Raw genomic sequence first — 22,367 nt, 5'->3', positions numbered from 1 at the left:
TTAGGTCCATCAGTTCTAATGTGTTGTTCAGTGCCTCTCTGTCCTTACTAATTTTCAGTCTGGTTGATCTGTCCTTTGGAGTGAGTGGTGTGTTGAAGTCTCCTGCATTGCATTCTATTTCCCCCTTTAATTCTGTTAGTATTTGTTTTACATATGTAGGTGATCCTGTGTTGGATGCATAGATATTTATAATAGTTATTTCCTCTTGTTGGACTGACCCCTTTATCTTTATGTAATGTCCTTCTTTGTCTCTTGTTACTTTCTTTGTTTTGAAGTCTAATTTGTCTGATACAAATACTGAAACACCTGCTTTTTTCTCCCTATTAGTTGCATGAAATATCTTTTTCCATTCCTTTACTTTTAGTCTGTGTATGTCTTTGGGTTTGAAGTGAGTCTCTTGTAGGAAGCATATAGATGGGTCTTGTTTTTTTTATCCATTCAGTGACTCTGCATCTTTTGTTTGGTGCATTCAGACCATTTTCATTTAGGGTGATTATCAATAGGTATATACTTATTGCCATTGCAGGCTTTAGATTCGTAGTTACCAAAGATTCAAGGGTAAATGCCTTACTATCTAACAGTCTAATTAGCTCACTTCATATACTATTGCAAACATAATGTAAAGGTCTTCTTTTTCCTCCTTTTTCTTCCTCCTCCATTCTTTATATGTAGGTATCATATTATGTACCCTTTGTCTATCCCTTGATTGACTTCAGTGGTAGTTGTTTTGATTTTTCATTCTGCTTAGTAATTATTTGTTCTCCTTTGCTGTGGTTTTATTTCCACTGGTGACATCTGTTTAGCCTTAGGAATACTTCCATCTATAGCAGTCCCTCCATAATGCACTGTAGAGGTGGTTTGAGGGAGGTAATTTCTCTCAGTTTTTGCTTATCTGAAAATTGTTTAATCCCTCCTTCAAATTTAAATGATAACCTTGCTGGGTAGAGTGTTCTTGGTTCAAGTCCCTTCTGCTTCATTGCATTAAATATATCATGCTACTCCCTTCTGGCCTGTAAGGTTTCTGTTGAGAAATCTGAGGATAGCCTCATGAGTTTTCCTTTGTATGTGATCTTTTTCTCTCTGGCTGCTTTTAAAAGTCTCTGACTTTATCCTTGATCTTTGCCATTTTAATTATTATATGTCTTGATGTTGTCTTCCTTGGGTCCCTTGTGTTGGGTGATCTGTGCACCTCCATGGCTTGAGAGACTATCTCCTTCCCCAGATTGGGTAAGTTTTCAGCAATTACCTCCTCGAAGACACTTTCTATCCCTTTTCCTCTCTCTTCTTCTTCTGGTACCCCTATAATGTGAATATTGTTCCGTTTGGATTGGTCACAAATTCTCTCAATATTCTTTCATTCTTAGAGATCCTTTTTTTCTCTCTGTGCCTCAGCTTCTTTGTATTTCTCTTCTCTAATTTCTATTCTATTTAACATCTCTTCTACTACATCTAATCTGCTTTTAAATCCCTCCATTGTATGTTTCATTTCAGATATGGAATTTCTTAATGATTGAATCTCTGTCTTAAATTCATCCCTGAGTTTTTGAATATTTTTCTGTACCTCCATGAGTATGTTTATGATTTTTATTTTAAACTCTCTTTCAGGAAGATTGGTGAGTTCAGTTTCATTTGGCACTTTTTCTGGGGTTTGTGAGATTTTGGTCTGAACCAGTTACCTTTGAAGTTTCATAATTCTATGTGGTGTCCTTTAGTGCCCAGAAGCCCTAGTCTCTGGAGCTACTCAGCCCCTAGAGTGAGGTTGGGGGTTGTAGGGGAGCAGCACTGTTGCCTTGGGGGAGGATAGAGCTGTTTCCTGATTCCTGACTGCAGTGCCTGTCTCCAGTATCTGAGCCAGTGGGCCGAGCACACAAGTGTAAGCCTCTGTGCTTTGCGTCTTTAGCTGTTATAGGCAGGGCCTCTCTCTGGCTGGCCTGATGCCAGCGCAGTGACTGCCGGTTTGCAAGCAGGTGCTGGCAGACCAGTAGGAAGGCTCAGCAGGTTGCATGTCACAGTGGGGGGCCTCAGAGCTGAGTAGGCAGCCAGGGGGATGGAGTGCCTGAAGCTCCTCAAATTTCCCAACCTGCTGGGCAGAGTGCACCCAGACAATGTTGTCCACCTATCCCTTCTCCTGCTTAGCAAGCTCCATGCAAACCCTGCCCCTTCAGTAGCCCTCTGTTAGGAAGCCTGTCAGACCACCTGCTTTTCCTTTGTCCAGGAGGGGCTGGATGTGGATCCCCATCCTCCACAAATGACTGGAATCTCAGTCTCTCAAGCCCTCTGCCTGTCCCAGCTCTTCAATCCCACCAACCTCCAGAGCACCACACAATGTAGGTTTGTGCTTCAAAGAAGACCTCCAGCGCTGGGTGTTCACCAGTTCTAGGTTTCCACACTCTCTCTGCTCCATTTCTCTTCCTCCTGCCAGTGAGCTGGGGTGGGGGAAGGGCTTGGGTCCTGCTGGATCAAGGCTTTTGTACCTTACCCTGTTTCGTGAGGTCTGCTATGTTCATGAGGTCTGTATGCAGTCTAGTGCAGCCTTCTTTCCTGTTGCTGTTTTAGAACTAGTTATATTAACTATATTTTCACACAATATGTGGTTTTGGGAGGAATTCTCTGTCTCACCTCTCACGCTGCCATCTTGAATCCAGTTTGATACATGCTTTTTTTGAGTCAGGAGACATGATTGTTTTTTAAACCAAATCTTTAAGTGGACAAATGAAACAGTGAGAGCCCTCCTGAGATAAGTAATCAGGCCTCAAAACCTGTATTCCTCAGGTAAGAAAATCTAGTTGCTGTAAGTATTGAAGTAAAATAGCTTATAGAGTAAGAGAGTCATTTAGCTTTAGGACACCTGTACCACGCATCTGCTTTTTAAGGTCCATCTCATTCCCCAAGAAGCCTTTTTGCATCAGTTAGGCCCTATTTATTTCTTCATTGCACTGTGTGGGTGAAGCATCTATTGATAGGATGTCCTTTCTCTCTGCACCCTAACCTGTGGGCCCTGGGACCCCAGTTGCTCCCCAGGATTGCTGTTGGAATGAGAGTGAATAAGATGTGAGACAGAATAGCCTGCCAGGCCCTGCTTGGGAGTGGAGGAGGCTGCCCTGCATTACTGCCCTGGCAGTGTTCAGAACAGAGGAGCAGGAAGAAGGTGGAGGCTACACTGGGTGTAGGGCCGGCATACTCCATGGGTGGGGCACAGCCGTGAGTGGGTGGAGGCCCCTCAGGGTCCCACATGCCCCTCTGCAGGGGCAGTCTCTGAGAAATGGCAGTGAGGGAGGAAGAGGGCACTGACTTCCCTTCTCCCTTAGATCATGGAAGGACAGTGCATCTCACCCTATCTGCAAAACAGGTGAAGGGCTGGAGGTGCCACCACCTTCCAAGCAGGCCAGGTGGCCAGGATGAGGCTGCAGAGAGATCCACAGGATCAGGAGATCAAGGACTCTGAGACTCATAGAGGGAGACCCCAATGGAAACAAAGCTGTTGAGCATAGGCACGCCCCTTCGAGTTTGCAGCCTGAGACCAATTGAGCTGGGCTGGAGGTGCCCTTAAGTAGCAGGTCTGCAAGCTCCAGGGAGTTTAGATTTGGGTGTGGGGGAGAACCCTCAGGAAGGATGGGGCAACCACACTCTTGAATATAATTGAGTTTGAACCTGGAGTGACAGAAATGACTATGTTGAACTAGAATTCCCCTAGAGTGAGCTGATTAAGTTGTGTCATTTCAGGACGCTATGAGTCTAAAAATAAAAATGAGCTATTGACATAAATAGGACTTTTTTGGTACACTTCTTGTACATATGTATAATTTATACCTGCTAGTTTTACTGTAACTAACATGTATCCTAATTGGACACAAGATATGTGAGGTGATTATGAAATAGCTTTTTAATGTTTTTTTAAACTAAACTATGAATATTGTCAAGCATGCTCAAAAAAGTAGAGATCACAGAGGTATAAACTATTATCAGTTAGGGTCCCAACAAAAAATGTGTATGCACATTAGGATAATTTGAGGGAGGTTTAACATTTTTGGCTGGGGTGCAGGGAATGTCCTAGGAAGTAGGCAACTAGGAAGGGAGGGAGTGAGGGTAAACATCTGGCCTCACCCTCTTCTCTCCCCACTTTGCTTGCTGGAAAGCCAAGGACAGGGAAGACACAGATGTCATCCACATGTATTGGCCTCATGGGGTCCAGATCAGGATGGGGAGAGTAGATGGGCATATGGAAAATATACAGCATAATTCCATATCCCAAAACCCAGATGCAACAGGGTATTAGGTTTCTATTTTCAACCATAACAAATAACCACAAATTTAGTACCTTGAGCCAACATCCACTATTATCTCCCAGTTTGTAGGTGAGAAGTCCAACGCAGTTTGGCTCAGGTGGCACTTCTGCTTAGGGTCCCAGAAGGCTGAAATCAAGGTGTGAGCAGGACTGTGGCCCTTTCTTGAGGCTCTGGTGAAAAGCCCGCTTCCAGGCCCATTCAGGTTGTGGCAGAACCAGGCTCCTTGTGGTTGTAGTGCTGAGGTCCCCATTTGGCTGATTGTTGGCCTCGAGTTGCAGGGGTCGCCTGATTCTTGACTTGTGATTCTCTCCTCTGTTTTGAAGACAGCAATGACCAGTGTTCTTATCCTTCAGCTTCGCATTGCCTGCTTTTCATTTTTGCCTTATCTGACTCTTTTGCCTTTGTTTTTAAAGGCTTGTCTGCATAGTCCAGGATAAAGGATCTCCTTGTTTTAAGGTCAGGTCATTAATAATCTTAATTGCATCCACAAAGTCCCTTCACAGAAGTAACTAGATTGGAATCTTGGAATCTTTAGAACTCATCCAACTATAACAGTGATCAGCACTTTGCCAATCTTAAGGAACGTCTTTTTTTTTCTTAAATTTCAATGATTAAAAAAAAAAGCTTTGTTAAGATTGCCATACAATTTACCCATTTAAAGTGTACATTCAATGGTTCTTTATTATATTATTACTTTTAAAAAATTGTTTGAATATATATATTTGACATAAAATTTGATATTTTAACTATTTTTAAATGTGCGTTTCAGTAGCACTAAGTACATTCACAATGTTGTGCAACCATTACCACTACTTACATCCAAAACTCTGAACCCATTAAGCAGTAACTCTCCAGTCACCCTCACCCCAGCCTCTGGTAATCTCTAATCTACTTTGTCTCTATAAATTTGCCTATTCTAGTACTTCATAAAAGCAGAATCATATGCATGTCCTTTTGTGTCTGGCTTACTTCACTGAGCATAATGACTTCAAAGTTCATCCATGTTGTAGCATGTTGGAATTCCATTTCTTTTTATGGATGAGTATTATTCCACTATCTGTGTGTAACATTTTGTTTATCCTTTTAACGGACACTTGGATTGTCACCTTTTGGTTATTATGAATAATGATGCAATGAACATTGACAGACACCTTGTTCGAGCTTTAGCCTTCGATTCCTTTGGGTATATACCTAGGAATGGAATTACTGGATTCATATGGTAATTTTATATTTAACTTTTTAAGGAACCATGAAATTCCTTAAATGTAAAGTGGTTGCACCATTTTACATTTCTTCTGGAAATGCATAAAGGCTCCAGTCCTCTACATCCTCCTCAGCATTTGTTATTTTGTTTTTTGGTTTTTTTTCCAGTTATGTTTTGATAGCTATCTAATGGGTGTGAAGTGATATCTAATTGTGATTTTGATGTGTATTTCCCTAATGATCAATGATGTTGAACATCCTTCCATGTGCTTATTGGCCATTTGTATATCTTCTTCTAAAGAATGATTATTCAAATCCTTTGTCCAATTTTGAATTGGGTTGTTTTTGTTAATTGTTATTGAGTTGTAGTTCTTTATATATGTCCTGGATATTAACCTTTATCAGATATAGGATTTACACATACTTTCTCCCTTCCTTGGGTTAGTTGTCTTATCATTGTCTTGATAGTGTCCTTAATGCACAAAAGCTTTTGATTAAGACCAATATATCTATTTTCTTCTTTTGCTGCTTGTGCTTTTGATGTCATATACAAGAAATCATTGCCAAATCCAATGTCATGAAGATTTTTCCCTTTGTCCTGGGCCCCCAACAATTAAAAGTAGTAATCAGAATTCAGAACCACTAACCCTGATTTTTGGAAAACAAGTTCTTTATGCCCAGTCTGGCTCCAGCAAGCCACACTAGGAATGTGGGGCTGCTGTCGCCACATCTGACTGGGTGGGGCTAGGTAATGGAGGCTGGTTGCCACTACTCAGGGAAGTTGAAATTGACTGAAATTTACCAGCTTCTTCATCAGCTCTCTCCTGGGAGGTTCAAGTTTTCTTCTAGACCTAGAGTTCCAAAGTAGTTTATTCAGACAGCTCCCACCAGTTCAACTGCAGTTTTGATAGAAGGATGGATTCCTGGAGCTTCCTACCCCACTATCTTCCCTGATTGTCACCTTTAGGTAACTAGTTTTATGACCAGAATAAAACACTGTAAGGGTTTGCCCTAAATAAGTTACCCTGTTCAAGAGATTTGCACTGGCAAGCTGTAACTGATTCCATTAATGGTACCATTTCTCAAGGAGACCTTTATGTGCCAATCCCTTCTCTACAACTGCAGCTCTGAGCACCTCATTCCTGCAACTTCTGAGCCCCCTTCACTCTGTACAAGTCAAAGGCACATTCTCATCCCACCCAGGGGTCAGCATAGGTGAGTGACACTGTCCACTGGTGGCACCTAAGTACAGACCAGAGGTCTCTCTTCATGGCCAGGTGTCAGGAAAGTGTCTTTATTCCTTATGGACATTAGTAAGGGAAGAAAACGTAGCTCATCCTCAGAACAGAATGTGGAAACTCTTTCTATTACTTGCCCCCAAATACCTTTTTCTAAAAAATGAAAACAATATTCAAAAGGGTGGTTTGGGGTCTCTGATAGAATTATTTTTTAAGTCAATTTAAAAGCCTCTCTGTCTTTTGTGCGAAACACACTACCCCTTGTAACACTGGGAGTCCAGCAAGTTTTGCAGATTCTTAAATGACTGTCTTTCCATTGTGAATCACCTTCCTGACACTAAATTTTTTCGTTCAAATGAGATTGAGAAAGGTGTCTTAACAAATTTTTTTTTAATTTTATGTAATAGTATTTATACAACTGTAAACATCCAATTCTTGTGTAAATCTCAGGGAACAGTTAATAAGCACCTTCAGTGGTTTCCACAGTTTAAGATTTTACCACTTAAACAATTTTAGAAGGAATCTAGTAAAATGAATATAATAATTATAAAAATTATACAAAACCATGACAAAGATGTGATACAGAGGGCCTGATACAGAATGATAAATATAAAAAGAAAGTGAAACCAACTTACAGGATAGAGCTATATAAAAGAGCCATGTGTTCCTCAAAACTTGTGGTTCTTGAGGGTATATATGCATCTAAAACAAATTCCAATTTTATTCAAAGAAAGGTTCCCGATTCAGGTTCCAATGTGCTCAAGCAGATGAGGTCAAGAAGGGTAGGACCTAGGATGGGGGCTGGGTCTTGGTGTTCTGAGGTTGAAGATAAGGGGAGGAATCTCTTCCCTAAGGAGGAAATCAGGCAAATTCTTCCATGTCCTCAAGTGATCTTTGTTAAAATTTACTATATTCTCTTTGGAGTTATTTGAGTTTTTGTTATTGCTATTGTTAAATCCCTTCCTCTGCCCTTTCCCTTTGGATTTTCCGTTCCTGCTTTTGATCAATCTTTTTGTGATGCTTTTCACCAAGTCTTCTCTATTTCTTTTTTATCCCAATCTTTATGACTCAAACTCCCTATGCTCAGTTTTCACTCCAAAATTTTAATTTTTTTAGGACTTTGGGAAGCAGTTGATAGAAAAGTAATACTAGCTACTTGTATGGTCAGGAAATGTTTTCTAAACAAACTGTAGAAACATAAACATGAAATGTGGCAATGGCCCCTTTAATTACAACAATGAGCAATAAAGGTCTGGACCACTAGTATAAAATACTTGATTCAGCCCTCTTAGAAGAGAAAACAGCCAGAGAGGGCCACAGATAGAGGGAGAAACAAAGAAGAAGTAAACTCATGATTGATTGTAGATTGCCTCCCATGAATAGAGGCCAGAGGCAAGGAACTGTGGGTGGGTCATCACTGGTACCAGTCTCAGATTGTGCCTCACCTGAGGCTGGACATCAGTGCCAATGGTGGCACCATGGTGCTCAAGATCAGATGCTGGGATCGAGGTGTGTTGGGCAAAGAGGAATAAATTGGTGACCTTTGGTATGATTTAAGGCACATCAAAAGAACCCCTATCCTCAAACATCTAATTCTATACCTTTAAATTCTTACCACTGGACACTCCTTTGATTTAAGCCTTTCACTACCAAAGGCTACTCCTGAAATGCCAATAACTTACCTGGAAGGGGCTGCTCATTATCATCTACCAAATACCCATATGTCCCTAGGGCAGGGTGAATTTTGATTAAAATGTCAGGCTTGCTCAGCATAATGGGGACCTTGGGCAGGATGTAGGTGGTATAGAACTTGGGGGTAAAAATCTAGGCATATAAAGAGGAAAATCAGAGCACCAAGAGAAAAAGTGTGGGAGAGCTAACTCCCTTCTTCATTCAAAACCTTGCCTACATGGCCCTGGTTGATGTGTGGAGAAGCTGACAAATGGTGGATGTCTCAGAGTAAGGCTGAGCTTTTAAGGCCACAGGAAGTGGGGGTGGCCCAGGTCTGGGGAAGCTCTGCTCACCACTGGGGACCTAAGGTTGGGGAAAGGTTCCAAAGCACTGGCATAGGGCATCTAATCCTCACTCAGGATTGCATAAGCTCATCTGAGGGTCAGGGTCAGTGGGGTCTTCTGTCTTTGTGTAGAGAAAGAGGTTTACCCATTTTAGAAGCCCAGGGCATATCTCTCAGGGAACAGTGAAGGGAATATTGTCAGGACTCAGGCTGGGTTGGACCTGAGCCTGGTGTCCACTCAACCACCCGGTCAGATAGTTTTCAGTTTGAACCCTTTCAAGTAGGGTGTTGCTATAAAATACTTAGAGAGGGAATGAGGGACTCTTGTCTTCATTTCCGCTCAATACAGTCAACTCCCAGGGTGTTGTCAGGGCAACGGCAGGTCCTGCTTCCTGGAGTGGCCAAGCAGAGGTGGGTGCAGCCACCATTGTTCACAGAGCAGTAGTTATGACCTGGAAAAGGCAGAAATCAGCTCAGTGGCCATCTAGAGAGTGGCCTCCATGTTAGCCCCATTTTTTATTTCTGGGGGCCAAGGTTGTGGGCACTCCAAGGGAAAAAGGAAAGGCTGTACTGGGCACTCAGCAAAGCATATCTACTGGCTGTTTCCTCATCATTAAGGATTTGCCAGATGGGCAAAAACACTGATTCCTGATTTGAGGACTATGCAGATTTACCATCAAAGCTATTAAACAGATCTCAGGGGGGGTTTCCAGCTTTGATTAGAACAGGGAATTGGAATTTAAAGCACAATATACTCTCTAGCTTGCCCACTTGGCTTTGCACTTGAATGGGGAGAGGCAGGAAACGAACAGGGAAAGCGTGTTAGGGGACAGGCCTTAGAGAGGCAGCAGAGTGGACCCTGGAGGCAGGCTGCCTGGCTCACCCCTCCCCACTCTGCCATTGTGCTGTGTGACTCTGGGCAAGTAGCTGTTTCCTTATTTATGAAATAACCATAACCTCATAAGGTTGCTATGAGAATTAAATGAAGTAGTGAATACAAAACACTTATAATGCTGAATTAATAAATGTAGAGTGCCCAGCTCACAGCAACCATCCATGTTTCAATTATTATCATAATTAACTATTGTTGCTGTTAGGCCAAATGGATCGACTTTTAAGCAGTAGCAATCCTAAGACTTATATTCCTCTTTGGAACCTGAAGACCACATACTTCTAGACCCAGCCCAAGACTGAGTACTTTTCCTCACCCTTGTCCACTTGCCATCTCATTCCTTAATGTTTTTTACTGATTTATCTGGATCACTGAGTAACTAATGAAGACTCTTGGACTCTTGATGGATGGGACTGTGTCTCACCTGCCAGGTGATAGGGGCTGTTAGAGGCCAATGTGGGCTGTGAGGCTCAGGGTGCCCCCAGCCTCTGAATAGTAAGAGCACAGGTGAATTACCTTGGGGACACTGAGACAGGGCAGTGGTGATGCCATACAGCCGGGTCTGCTTGTAGGGGTGGAAGGTATCCATCTCTTTGGAAATCGCAAGATCTACAGCAATCACGGAATTCCTACAGGGCACCAAAGGGCAGAAGATTAAAAAAACACATCCAATGGCTTTAACTTTTCTCTACAGGGCAGCCTTTTTTGCAGTTTTGAGGATAAATTGGAAGCCTTAAACAGATATTCTGGCCTTGCTTCCTCGCCATCCCCCCCCACCAACTGGGGTCAAGCCTGCATTTCTCTGACTTAGAAAAGGGCAAAGGTCAACTAGCTTTTCTCTCCAGCTGTAAATTCCAAGCCATGAAATTGGCCTTCTTTTCACTGTCCCTGGCCACAGCTTCTTGCTTGGTTTAATGCCTCTTTTTGTAGGAAGAGGTGGTCAAGAAGAGTCTGTAGGAATATGGTAATTTAAGAACTATAATGAAGTAGGGGGACAGAGTGGGCATGGAGCCCACCAGCCAAGTGACCCTGGGTCAGCTCCTGAGGGAAGAACAGACATGCTCAGGAAGTCCAAGTTCACAGACTGGAAACTGCCCCTCTAGGAGTGTCCAGATGATAAACGGCACCTTCTGCTCCCCTAGGACCCCAGTCCCCCCCTTCTTCACCATCATCTTGTGTGTCCTAAAAGCCAAAGGGGCAAGGCATGGGGACATCTCCAGAGGCTTGGTAGGTCAAGCCAAGGGTCCAGATGGGAAGGGCTTGGCCTCCCAGAGACAGGGGCAGGGCAGGCGCCCTGGGTCACACTGCAGCAGCTGACATACGTCTTCCAGTCTGTGTAATACAGATTCTTCCCGTAGCTGGTAACAGCAAAAGGATACTGGAGCCCTTCAAGGACCTTGCGACTGCTGGGCTGATCAGGCTTCAGGCATTCTGCCCGATTGGTGCCTACAGGGAGTGAGAACAAGTTGCTTATTGTTCATATAAGAAATGGCCCTTTTGTGTCAAAACACAAGAGTAACAAGGCCAAGGGTGGAAGAAATTAAGAGTCACAATCACAGGCCCTAGTCACAATCACATGGGACTTGCTCCTTGAAACTGGAAAGCTGTCTTGGCACCCTCCTGGCTCCCATTAGCCAAGACAGCCCTAGGCTACACTGGCTCTGATGGGACGTGTGTGCAAGAGCACAGTAGCCATGCCTGCTTCACGCATTCCCCGAGCAGCTGGGGACTGTCTCAAGTCCCTCCTCCCTGAAGCCCCTCCAGGCTGCCTCTCCCTTAATTCTCAGTCCTAAGAATTGCTGGGCTGCACACAGGTTTATTAGCTGAGCACGGCCCATGTCAGTGCCCGAATTATGAACTACCAAGGGCCTGAATTTTCATTTAACTTCACTTTTCATTCCTTGTCCTCCCCAAATGCAAGATGCAGCCCCTGCACCCCTCAGTGTCTCCAGCGGAGCAGGTAACCAATAGGGACTTGACAGATGACTGACACTCCTCCTCCACTGAGCATCCTGCCCACATCACTCACACACAAGGGCCCCCCAAGTCTGCCCAGGCAGGGGCACACATCAGGACTGCATTGCTTTATCTCCCATGGCTCTGAGGAGTCCTACATAAGCCCTTGGGGACAAACGGGAGTTACAGAAATGTAAGTCGTGACCTGCTTAATAGATAGATGATAGTAGGATGAAGACAGACTCTAAGGCTCGGCAAACTTTTTCTTAAGGGGCCAGTAGTCATTATTTAAGGTTTTCTGAGCCAAAAGGCAAAATTGAGGGCATTATGTAGGCATTTATATAACTTTTAAAATGTAACACTTAAAAATATTAAAACCAGGGAGGCGGAGCCAAGATGGCGGCGTGACTAGAGCAGTGGAAATCTCCTCCCAAAAACACATAGAGCTATGAAAATATAACAAAGAAAAATCTTCCTAAAATAGAGACCACACGACACAGGACAACATCCAGACCACATCCACACCTGCAAGAACCCAGCGCCTTGCGAAGGGGGTAAGATACAAGCCCCGGCCCGGCGGGACCCAAGCGCCCCTCCCCCCGGCTCCCGGAGGGTGGAAAGAAACCGGAGCGGTTTTTTTTTGGCGAGTGCTTTTTGGAAGCCTTAAAGGGACGGGCCCCCGTTGCTAGGGAGGCAGGGTCGTGGGACCGGTGAGCAAGTGCCTGGAACCGGCGCCTGAGGACAAAGAATATCCCGCGTTTCTCCCTGCGGGATCGGCAGGCAGGTGCCTGAGACCGGAGCCTGAGGACGGAGGAAATCACGAATTTTTCCCCTTTTTTTTTTCTCTTTTTTGCGAGTGCTTTTTGGAAGCCTTAAAGGGACAGGGACCCCAGTGCTAGGGAGGCAGGGCGGCGGGACTGGTGAGCGGGTGCCTGGGACCAGCGCCTGAGGACAAAGAATATCGAGCGTTCCTTCCCTGCGGGACCGGTGGGTGGGTGCTTTTTGGAAGCCTTGAAAGGACAGGGACCCTGGTGCTAGGGAGACAGGCGAGCAGGACCAGTGAGCGGGTGCCTGGGACCGGCACCTGAGGACAAAAAAAAAAAAAAATTGCGTGATTTTTCCTTTTTTTTTCTTTCTGTTCCCTCTCTCATTGCTGTTGTTGTTTTGGTTTGGAAGTCTTAAAGGGGCAGGATGGAGGAGGAGGAATAAGAAGGGAGAGAAGAAAAGAATCTCCAGACAGTGTATATAACAGCTCAATAAGCGAGCTAAGTGAGGCAGTAAGATACTAAAGAAGCTAACCTTGAACCTTTGGTAACCACGAATCTAAAGCCTGCAATGGCAATAAGTACATATCTCTCAATAGTCACCCTAAATGTAAATGGACTTAATGCACCAATCAAAAGACATAGAGTAATAGAATGGATAAAAAAGCAAGACCCATCTATATGCTGCTTACAAGAAACTCACCTTAAACCCAAAGATAAGCATAGACTAAAAGTCAAGGGATGGAAAAACATATTTCAGGCAAACAACAGTGAGAAGAAAGCAGGGGTTGCAGTACTAATATCAGACAAAATAGACTTCAAAACAAAGAAAGTAACAAGAGATAAAGAAGGATACTACATTAATGATAAAGGGCTCAGTCCAACAAGAGGATATAACCATTCTAAATATATATGCACCCAATACAGGAGCACCAGCATATGTGAAGCAAATACTAACAGAACTAAAGAGGGAAATAGACTGCAATGCATTCATTGTAGGAGACTTCAACACACCACTCACCCCAAAGGATAGATCCACCGGACAGAAAATAAGTAAGGACACACAGGCACTGAACAACACACTAGAACAGATGGACCTAAAAGACATCTATAGAACTCTACATCCAAAAGCAACAGGATATACATTCTTCTCAAGTGCACATGGAACATTCTCCAAAATAGACCACATACTAGCTCACAAAAAGAGCCTCAGTAAATTCCAAAATATTGAAATTCTACCAACCAATTTTTCAGACCACAAAGGTATGAAAGTAGAAATAAATTCTACAAAGAAAACAAAAAGGCTCACAAACACATGGAAGCTTAACAACATGCTACTAAATAATCAATGGATCAATGAACAAATCAAAATAGAGATCAAGGAATATATAGAAACAAATGACAACAACAACACTAAGCCCCAACTTCTGTGGGATGCAGCGAAAGCAGTCTTAAGACGAAAGTACATAGCAATCCAAGCACACTTGAAGAAGGAAGAACAATCCCAAATGAATAGTCTAACATCACAATTATCGAAACTGGATAAAGAAGAACAAATGAGGCCTAAAGTCAGCAGAAGGAGGGACATAATAAAGATCAGAGAAGAAATAAAGAAAATTGAGAAGAATAAAACAATAGCAAAAATCAACGAAACCAAGAGCTGGTTCTTTGAGAGAATAAACAAAATAGATAAGCCTCTAGCCCAACTTATTAAGAGAAAAAGAGAATCAACACAAATCAACATAATCAGAATGAGAATGGAAAAATCATGACAGACCCCACAGAAATACAAAGATTTATTAAAGACTACTATGAAAACCTATATGCCAACAAGCTGGAAAACCTAGAAGAAATGGACAACTTCCTAGAAAAATACAACCTCCCAAGACTGACCAAGGAAGAAACACAAAAGTTAAACAAACCAATTATGAGCAAAGAAATTAAAACGGTAATCAAAAAACTACCCAAGAACAAAACCCCGGGGCCGGACGGATTTACCTCAGAATTTTATCAGACACACAGAGAACACATAATACCCATTCTCCTTAAAGTGTTCCAAAAAATAGAAGAAGAGGGAATACTCCCAAACTCATTCTATGAAGCCAACATCACCCTAACACCAAAACCAGGCAAAGACCCCACCAAAAAATAAAATTACAGACCAATATCCCTGATGAATGTAGATGCAAAAATACTCAATAAAATATTAGCAAACAGAATTCAACAGTATATCAAAAGGATCATACAACCTGACCAAGTGGGGTTCATCCCAGGGATGCAAGGATGGTACAACATTCAAAAATCCATCAACATCATCCACCACATCAACAAAAAGAAAGACAAAAACCACACGATCATCTCCATAGATGCTGAAAAAGCATTTGACAAAATTCAACATCCATTCATGATAAAAACTCTCAGCAAAATGGGAATAGAGGGCAAGTACCTCAACATAATAAAGGCCATATATGATAAACCCACAGCCAGCATTATACTGAACAGCGAGAAGCTGAAAGCATTTCCTCTGAGATCAGGAACCAGACAGGGATGCCCACTCTCCCCACTGTTATTTAACATAGTACTGGAGGTCCTAGTCACGGCAATCAGACAAAACAAAGAAATACAAGGAATTCAGACTGGTAAAGAAGAAGTTAAAGTGTCACTATTTGCAGATGATATGATACTGTACATAAAACACCCTAAAGACTCCACTCCAAAACTACTAGAACTGATATCGTAATACAGCAAAGTTGCAGGACACAAAATTAACACACAGAAATCTGTAGCTTTCCTATACACTATCAACGAATCTATAGAAAGAGAAATCAGGAAAACAATTCCATTCACCATTGCATCAAAAAGAATAAAATACCTAGGAATAAACCTAACCAAAGAAGTGAAAGACTTATACTCTGAAAACTACAAGTCACTCTTAAGAGAAATTAAAGGGGACACTAATAAATGGAAACTCATCCCATGCTTGTGGCTAGGAAGAATTAATATCGTCAAAATGGCCATCCTGCCCAAAGCAATATACAGATTTGATGCAATCCCTCTCAAATTACCAGCAACATTCTTCAATGAATTGGAACAAATAATTCAAAAATTCATATGGAAACACCAAAGACCCCGAATAGCCAAAGCAATCCTGAAAAAGAAGAATAAAGTAGGGGGGATCTCACTCCCCAACTTCAAGCTCTATTACAAAGCCATAGTAATCAAGACAATTTGGTACTGGCACAAGAACAGAGCCACAGACCAGTGGAACAGATTAGAGACCCCAGAAATTAACCCAAACATATATGGTCAATTAATATTTGATAAAGGAGCCATGGACATACAATAGCAAAATGACAGTCTCTTCAACAGATGGTGCTGGCAAAACTGGACAGCTACATGTAGGAGAATGAAACTGGACCATTGTCTAACCCCATATACAAAGGTAAACTCAAAATGGATCAAAGACCTGAATGTAAGTCATGAAACCATTAAACTCTTGGAAAAAAAACATAGGCAAAAACCTCTTAGACATAAACATGAGTGATCTCTTCTTGAACATATCTCCCCGGGCAAGGAAAACAACAGAAAAATGAGCAAGTGGGACTACATTAAGCTGAAAAGCTTCTGTACAGCGAAAGACACCATCAATAGAACCAAAGGAACCCTACAGTATGGGAGAATATATTTGAAAATGACAGATCCGATAAAGGCTTGACGTCCAGAATATATAAAGAGCTCACACGCCTCAACAAACAAAAAACAAATAACCCAATTAAAAAATGGGCAGAGGAACTGAACAGACAGTTCTCCAAAAAAGAAATACAGATGGCCAAGAGACACATGAAAAGATGCTCCACATCGCTAGTCATCATAGAAATGCAAATTAAAACTACAATGAGGTATCACCTCACACCAGTAAGGATAGCTGCCATCCAAAAGACAAACAACAACAAATGTTGGCGAGGCTGTGGAGAAAGGGGAACCCTCCTACACTGATGGTGGGAATGTAAATTAGTTCAACCATTGTGGAAAGCAGTATGGAGGTGCATCAAAATGGTCAAAACAGAGCTACCATTTGACCCAGGAATTCCACTCCTAGGAATTTACCCTAAGAACGCAGCAATCAAGTTTGAGAAAGACAGATGCACTCCTATGTTTATCGCAGCACTATTTACAATAGCCAAGAATTGGAAGCAACCTAAATGTCCATGGGTAGATGAAAGGATAAAGAAGATATGGTACATATACACAATGGAATACTACTCAGCCATAAGTAGTGGAAAAATCCAACCATTTGCAGCAACATGGATGGAGCTGGAGAGTATTATGCTCAGTGAAATAAGCCAAGCGGAGAAAGAGAAATACCAAATGATTTCACTCATCTGAGGAGTATAGGAACAAAGGAAAAACTGAAGGAACAAAACAGCAGCAGAATTACAGAACCCAAAAATGGACTAACAGGTACCAAAGGGAAAGGAACTGGGGAGGATGGGTGGGCAGGGAGGGATAAGGGGGGGGAAGAAGAAGGTGGGTATTAAGATTAGCATGCATGGGGGGGGAGGGAGCAAGGGGAGGGTGGGCTGCACAACACAGAGAGGACAAGTAGTGACTCTACAACATTTTGCTAAGCTGATGGACAGTAACCGTAATGTGGTTGTTAGGGGGGACCTGATATAGGGGAGAGCATAGTAAACATAGTATTCTTCATGTAAGTGTAGATTAAAAATTAAAAAAAAAAAAAAAAAAAAAAGAAAGAAAGAAAGAAAAGGGGGATTACTCCTTAGCTTTAAATATCCTTAATGTTGATCACTTAAAGGGTTTCAGATGATCAGCTATGGAGGTACTCTCTTCTGATAATATTCCTTTCTCTTAATTAAAAAAAAAAAAAAAGCCGTTACTGTGTGCTGACCTCCAATGAGTTCTGCACAGTGGTATAGAGGGCATGTCAAAGTGTGGGCAAAGGGTCTGTTTGTTTCTATGCAGAAGATCAAGGCCTAGCTTGGATACCCAGAAAATGAACTAAGATACGATATGAGGAGGAGCTTCCGGCATCAGCGCTCTCTGGAGGACTTGTGCCGCGGGATGATCATCAAAAAGCCTCCACAGGGATCCAGACGATGCTGCGGTTGTGGCTGCATCCAGCCCACCGTCTCCTGGACTTGCCATAAGAATGAGGAGGGAGATGTCTAGGCTGGCATGTGCATACAGTGAGACAACGAATTTGACCGGATCTGTACTGTTGGAACTCAACCAGGAGTTGGGAGGGGTCCAAGGTGTAGCACTCCAAAATCTCATGACTATAGACTATCTATGGTTAAAAGAACATATGGGATGTGAACAGATCCCAGAAATGGGCTGCTTTAATTTGTCTGATGGTTCAAGTACAGTTGGACAATATCCATCATATCATAGATAAATTTTCACAAATGCCTAGGGTGCCTAAATGGTTTTCTTGGCTTCACTGGAGATGGATGGTAATTATAGATTTGCTTTGTTTATGTCACCGTATTCCTATTATGTTAATATGTGTGTGCAAATTAGTTAGTAGTTTAAAACCTATACATACTTAAGGTACTATACAAGAAGATATGTCAAAGAAATAATCAATCATCCCAAGTTTCCTTCATATGCTACATCTATAGCTTTTCTTCTTCCTTCCTAATTACAACCCTTAAATAGAATTCGTGCCTCATATCGAATTTACTGAGTATCATAATTCCTCCAGGTGGTAAAGATACCTCGAGACAAGTGCTGGGCATAGAAGCCACAGGGCATAAATCTGCAAAGAAGTAAAAAGCTAACCTTTGCAAACAATATGGCTTCTCTCTCACTTACCAACTTTACATTTCCCTGTATGGCCCCGGAAGATGACTGGTTAGCCAGAGACGGGTAAGATTCCTCAAGGGAGGAACAACCTAAGACAGGCACAGTCGCAGGGGGGCCATCAGGTGAGAATTTGGGGATCAACAGAGGTGAGGCTCAGAACCTCACCTCCCCTGCTTTGAGAGAAATCTTCTGCATCCGTGGATGTCTTGCTGCCCTTGTCTAGCCTGGATTAATACTTAGTCCATAGGCACACACCTGATCATCTGATCATCTACATTTGCCTTCTTACAGCACTAAACTATGTTTTCTACCTTTATCTTGCATCTACCTACCACTTCAGCATTTTATTAAAAATAATAATAATAATAATAATAGGAGAAATGTGGGATCAACATATAAATCAAGTACAAAAATCAAACGAATATTCATATTTGACCTTTTTGTTTATAGGTCATAATGCATGATCAAAACCGAAAGTTTCTGTGATGAATGCCCTTGTACTGTTCACCATGTAAGAATTTATTCACTATGTAAGAATTCGTTCACCATGTAAGAACTTGTTTGTTATGCTTCAGAAGATTGGAGACTGACGAGAATTAGGCTTGAGATGGATTAATGATTGTACATTGAGCGTTGACCCCCCTATACTGAATTTTATTGTTGTTAACAACCATTTGATCAATAAATATGAGAGATGCCCTCTCAAAAAAAAAAAAATATTAAAACCATTTATAGCTCCCAGGTTATCCCAAAGCAGGTGACAGGTTAGGTTTGGCCCATGGGCTTAAAAGACTAAGAACTCTCCCTGGATGGCATCACGTCAGGAGAAACAATACACTTCACAGCAAAGATATGCAGCTATTTTTGTGCAAGGAAGAAAAACAGTTATTTTATGCCCTCTTCCCCATAAAAGATACTCTTGGTGTACAGACCGGGCTAACTCTCAATGGGTAAAACTAATTGTTTGGTAAAAAAAAAAAAAAAAGCACTGCTCCAACCCCAGGAGTCAGGACTGGGGCTTTCTGTCACCTGCATCCACCCAGCAGAGCTGAGATGTGTAGGCATCAAAGGTCAGCCCATTGGGTAGGCCCAGGTCATCCTGCACCAGAATCCTCCGGTTTGTGCCATCCATGTAGGAGGTTTCAATTTTGGGGTTATCTCTGTTCCAATCTGTCCAATAAAGGTTCCTGGAGGAGGAAAAGGAGGGGAAAGGGGAAGAGAAATAAGGAAGATGTATGAGAAAATGTTAATTAAAAAAACCACTTAGAAAGAACCGATGCTGAAGACATTAGGAGATATTAAAACAAAGACTGGCTAAAAAGGCTCTGGGAGGTGATAAGACATGTTTTCCTTTGCAAAGATACTTGGTTCTGGTTCTTCACTTGAATTTGGTTATTCTGTTACTAATGAATTCACTTCCCTTAAACACAAGGATATATTATATTTCAATATATCTGTTAAAAAAAAAACAATACCATAAGTGACATAAATACATGGAATTGTCCCACACTGTCACCGCACAGTGAGGCATAGCAGACCCAGGGGTCCAGGCCCAGAAGTGGATGCCAGCAGACGCGGTGTCAAGGCTCTGCTTAGAGAGGTGGCCAATCGGCCTCAGAACAAGGGATGTGGTCTCAGAGGAAAGGAATCAGTGTCAAGGAGCCAAGAGCCTGTGTATCAGATTCAGAGCTTGCAGTAGGAAATGGATCAAAGCATTGATGTGCTGATGAAACCCACAGGAAGGGGTCTCCAAGCTGTTCACACTGGGAGGCCCCCAATGTAGAACCCCGAGGGTACATTTGTGCTATCTTGATTCTCTTGGGCTCAAACAACTTGGTTGTTGGTCCTCAATCAATCCAAGCGGAAATGCCCAATTTCTGAACTGTTGACTTACAAAGTCTCTTGGTAAGATTTGAAAGTGTAACATACTATCAAGTCTATGATCACAGGCCATTAAATGTTCTTGAATTTTACCATGGTATCTATAAGCCACCAACTGTAGACTCATTCATCCTGTACTCATTCATTTCAGGAGAGCAATGCTGGAGTTAGAGCCTGACATTCAAGAACATTCAACAAAGCAGATGCAAATAAAATAGAGGCACACATGGATGTACACAAAGTACCCTCTCACGGAATCTGTCACGATGCCTCTGGGATTCACCAAATCAGTCTCAAATAGCACCCGGCGCTGGGTACCATCCAGTTTTGCAACTTCTATTCGATCCAGGTGAGAATCTGTCCAGAAGATGTTGCGGCCAAGATGGTCAAGGGCAATGCCTTCTGGGCTTCCAAGATCTAGAAGCAAACACAGAACATTTCTGATTTTTTTAAGCAGTTAAGGTTAGGTTTTTCTGATTCTTCAGTACTATTTCACATGATGTTCAATTCTTGCACTTAAAGAAAACAAACAGGAATGTGAAATGCTTGTTTACCAGCTAAGCAACACTCAGAGTGATATATTAAAAGTGCTACTCATTCACTTGGTGGACATCTGCCCTATGCACATACTGAGAACCCCTTAATGATGACTAAGCTGTGGCCCCACCTTCAAGGAGCACAGGGCCAGTCACAGTTGGGATTGAGTTCTGAGTTCTGTGGGAGTCTGGACGAGGGACACTGGACTCAGTTGGCGAGACCAGAGGATTCATCGGGAAAGTGACACTTCATGAAGCTGGCTTCTGAAGGACCAACAGGAATTTGTCAGGCAAAGATTGTGGATAAGGGTTTTCCAGGGAGCAGGACCAGTACATAGGTATGAAGGAAGAGTGGGTATGGCTTAAAGTAAACTGCATGTCATTTTGGATGGCTGGAGACTATGAGGGTGGGGGCATGGTCAGAAATGAAGTTGGGATGCCCATGTTAATGACCTTAGAGCCTGTCCCACAGGCAAAGGGGAGGCATAGGGATATCTGAATATGGAGAATGGAACAAATACATTTACCTTATTCATTAATTATTGGAGAAAAAGACCATTTCAGAGAAATAATACATGTAAGAAATCAAAACTGTTAATACTTTTACCCAAGTATTAAGAGTATAAAGAAGAGGTGTCAGTGATCACAAATAACACTCTCAGAAATCTGATAAGTAACTGGTTTTCAAGACAGGCATTGCCACAAGGTAAGCTGACTACAGTACGAACCTTCAGTGCCCACCTAACTTATCAGAGGTTGGAGATTGCAATGGTTTCCTTATTATACATAAAACCAAATTAAAAATTAAAACCCAATTGGGAGGAGCCAAGATGGCGGCGTGAGTAGGGCAGCAGAAATCTCCCAAACCATATATATTTTTGAAAATACAATAAATACAACTATGCCTAACAGAGAGACCAGAAGATACAGTACAACAGCCAGGCTACATCTACATCTGTGAGAACTCAGCATCTCATGAAGGGGATAAGATACAAAGCCACAACCCAGCAGGACCCAAGAACTCCCCCCACCCCAGCTTACCAGTGGGAGGAAAGGAGTCGGAGTTGGGAGGGAGTGGAAGCGTAGGACTGCTAAATACCCAGCCCTGGTAACCTGCACTGGGAGTACAGACACACGTTTCATGGTGCTCTGGATATCAGGGAAACGGAAAAGTAAAATCTTCAAGTGGGTCCCCACAGCCAGCTCGCCTGAGACAAAAGAAAAGCGAGTGCTTTTTGAAAGTCTTAAAGGGACAAGGGCTTCACAGCTGGACAGAATCGTCCTGGCACACTCAGCCCAGCAGGGAATGGAAATCCAGAGGAACTACAGGCACCCCAACACCCTGGTGGCAATGCAGCTTTGAAGCTGCTCATGGTGATAAGCAGCCTGCCAGTGGTTCCCCCGCTGGCGCTGCCCCGCCACAGAGGCCGAGCAGCCGGAGAGTGGCTGTGCCCACAGCAGCTGCCCAGAGCCTCCGCCCAGCAAGCAGCTGCCTGGGCTAGACCCAGAGGCTGCCGCCAGTGAGGAGCTGCCTGGCACAGACAGAGGAAGCCAGGGCAAGGCACGAAGGGGCGCAGTTCTTGCAGAAGAGCACACTGGCAGGCCTGCAACTCCCCACAGGGCCCTGGGCTACCCAGAGGGCTGCCCCACCCATGGCAGCTCAGGAAATGAACCTGGAGGCTACTCCCAGTGTGCAGGTGACTAACACAGGCAGCAGAAAAGGGCAAGGCACCCAGCACGCAGGAAGGGACTTTGTTCTCCCAGCTGACAC

General features: G+C 42.9%; 1 protein-coding gene across 1 annotated transcript in view; it reads right to left on the bottom strand.

The window, feature by feature from the left end:
• Positions 1-7,100: 7,100 nt before the first annotated feature.
• Positions 7,101-22,367, bottom strand: part of NID1 (nidogen 1) — a 93,710-nt gene continuing 78,443 nt past the window's right edge. Inside the window, exons 16-20 of the mRNA XM_017670171.3 lie at positions 20,306-20,477; positions 19,209-19,366; positions 10,956-11,079; positions 10,150-10,262; positions 7,101-9,193 (exon numbers count right to left, since the gene is read on the bottom strand). Of these exons, the coding sequence (XP_017525660.3) occupies positions 9,072-9,193; positions 10,150-10,262; positions 10,956-11,079; positions 19,209-19,366; positions 20,306-20,477 (689 nt within the window). The 3' untranslated portion in view covers positions 7,101-9,071. The remainder of the gene's footprint in view (positions 9,194-10,149; positions 10,263-10,955; positions 11,080-19,208; positions 19,367-20,305; positions 20,478-22,367) is intronic.

This window comes from Manis javanica, chromosome 7 (genome assembly GCF_040802235.1).
Source record: "Manis javanica isolate MJ-LG chromosome 7, MJ_LKY, whole genome shotgun sequence".
In the NCBI taxonomy this organism is placed as follows: Eukaryota; Metazoa; Chordata; class Mammalia; order Pholidota; family Manidae; genus Manis; species Manis javanica.
The sequence above is the reverse complement of the archived record's forward strand: the minus strand, read 5'-3'. Positions and strand labels throughout refer to the sequence as shown.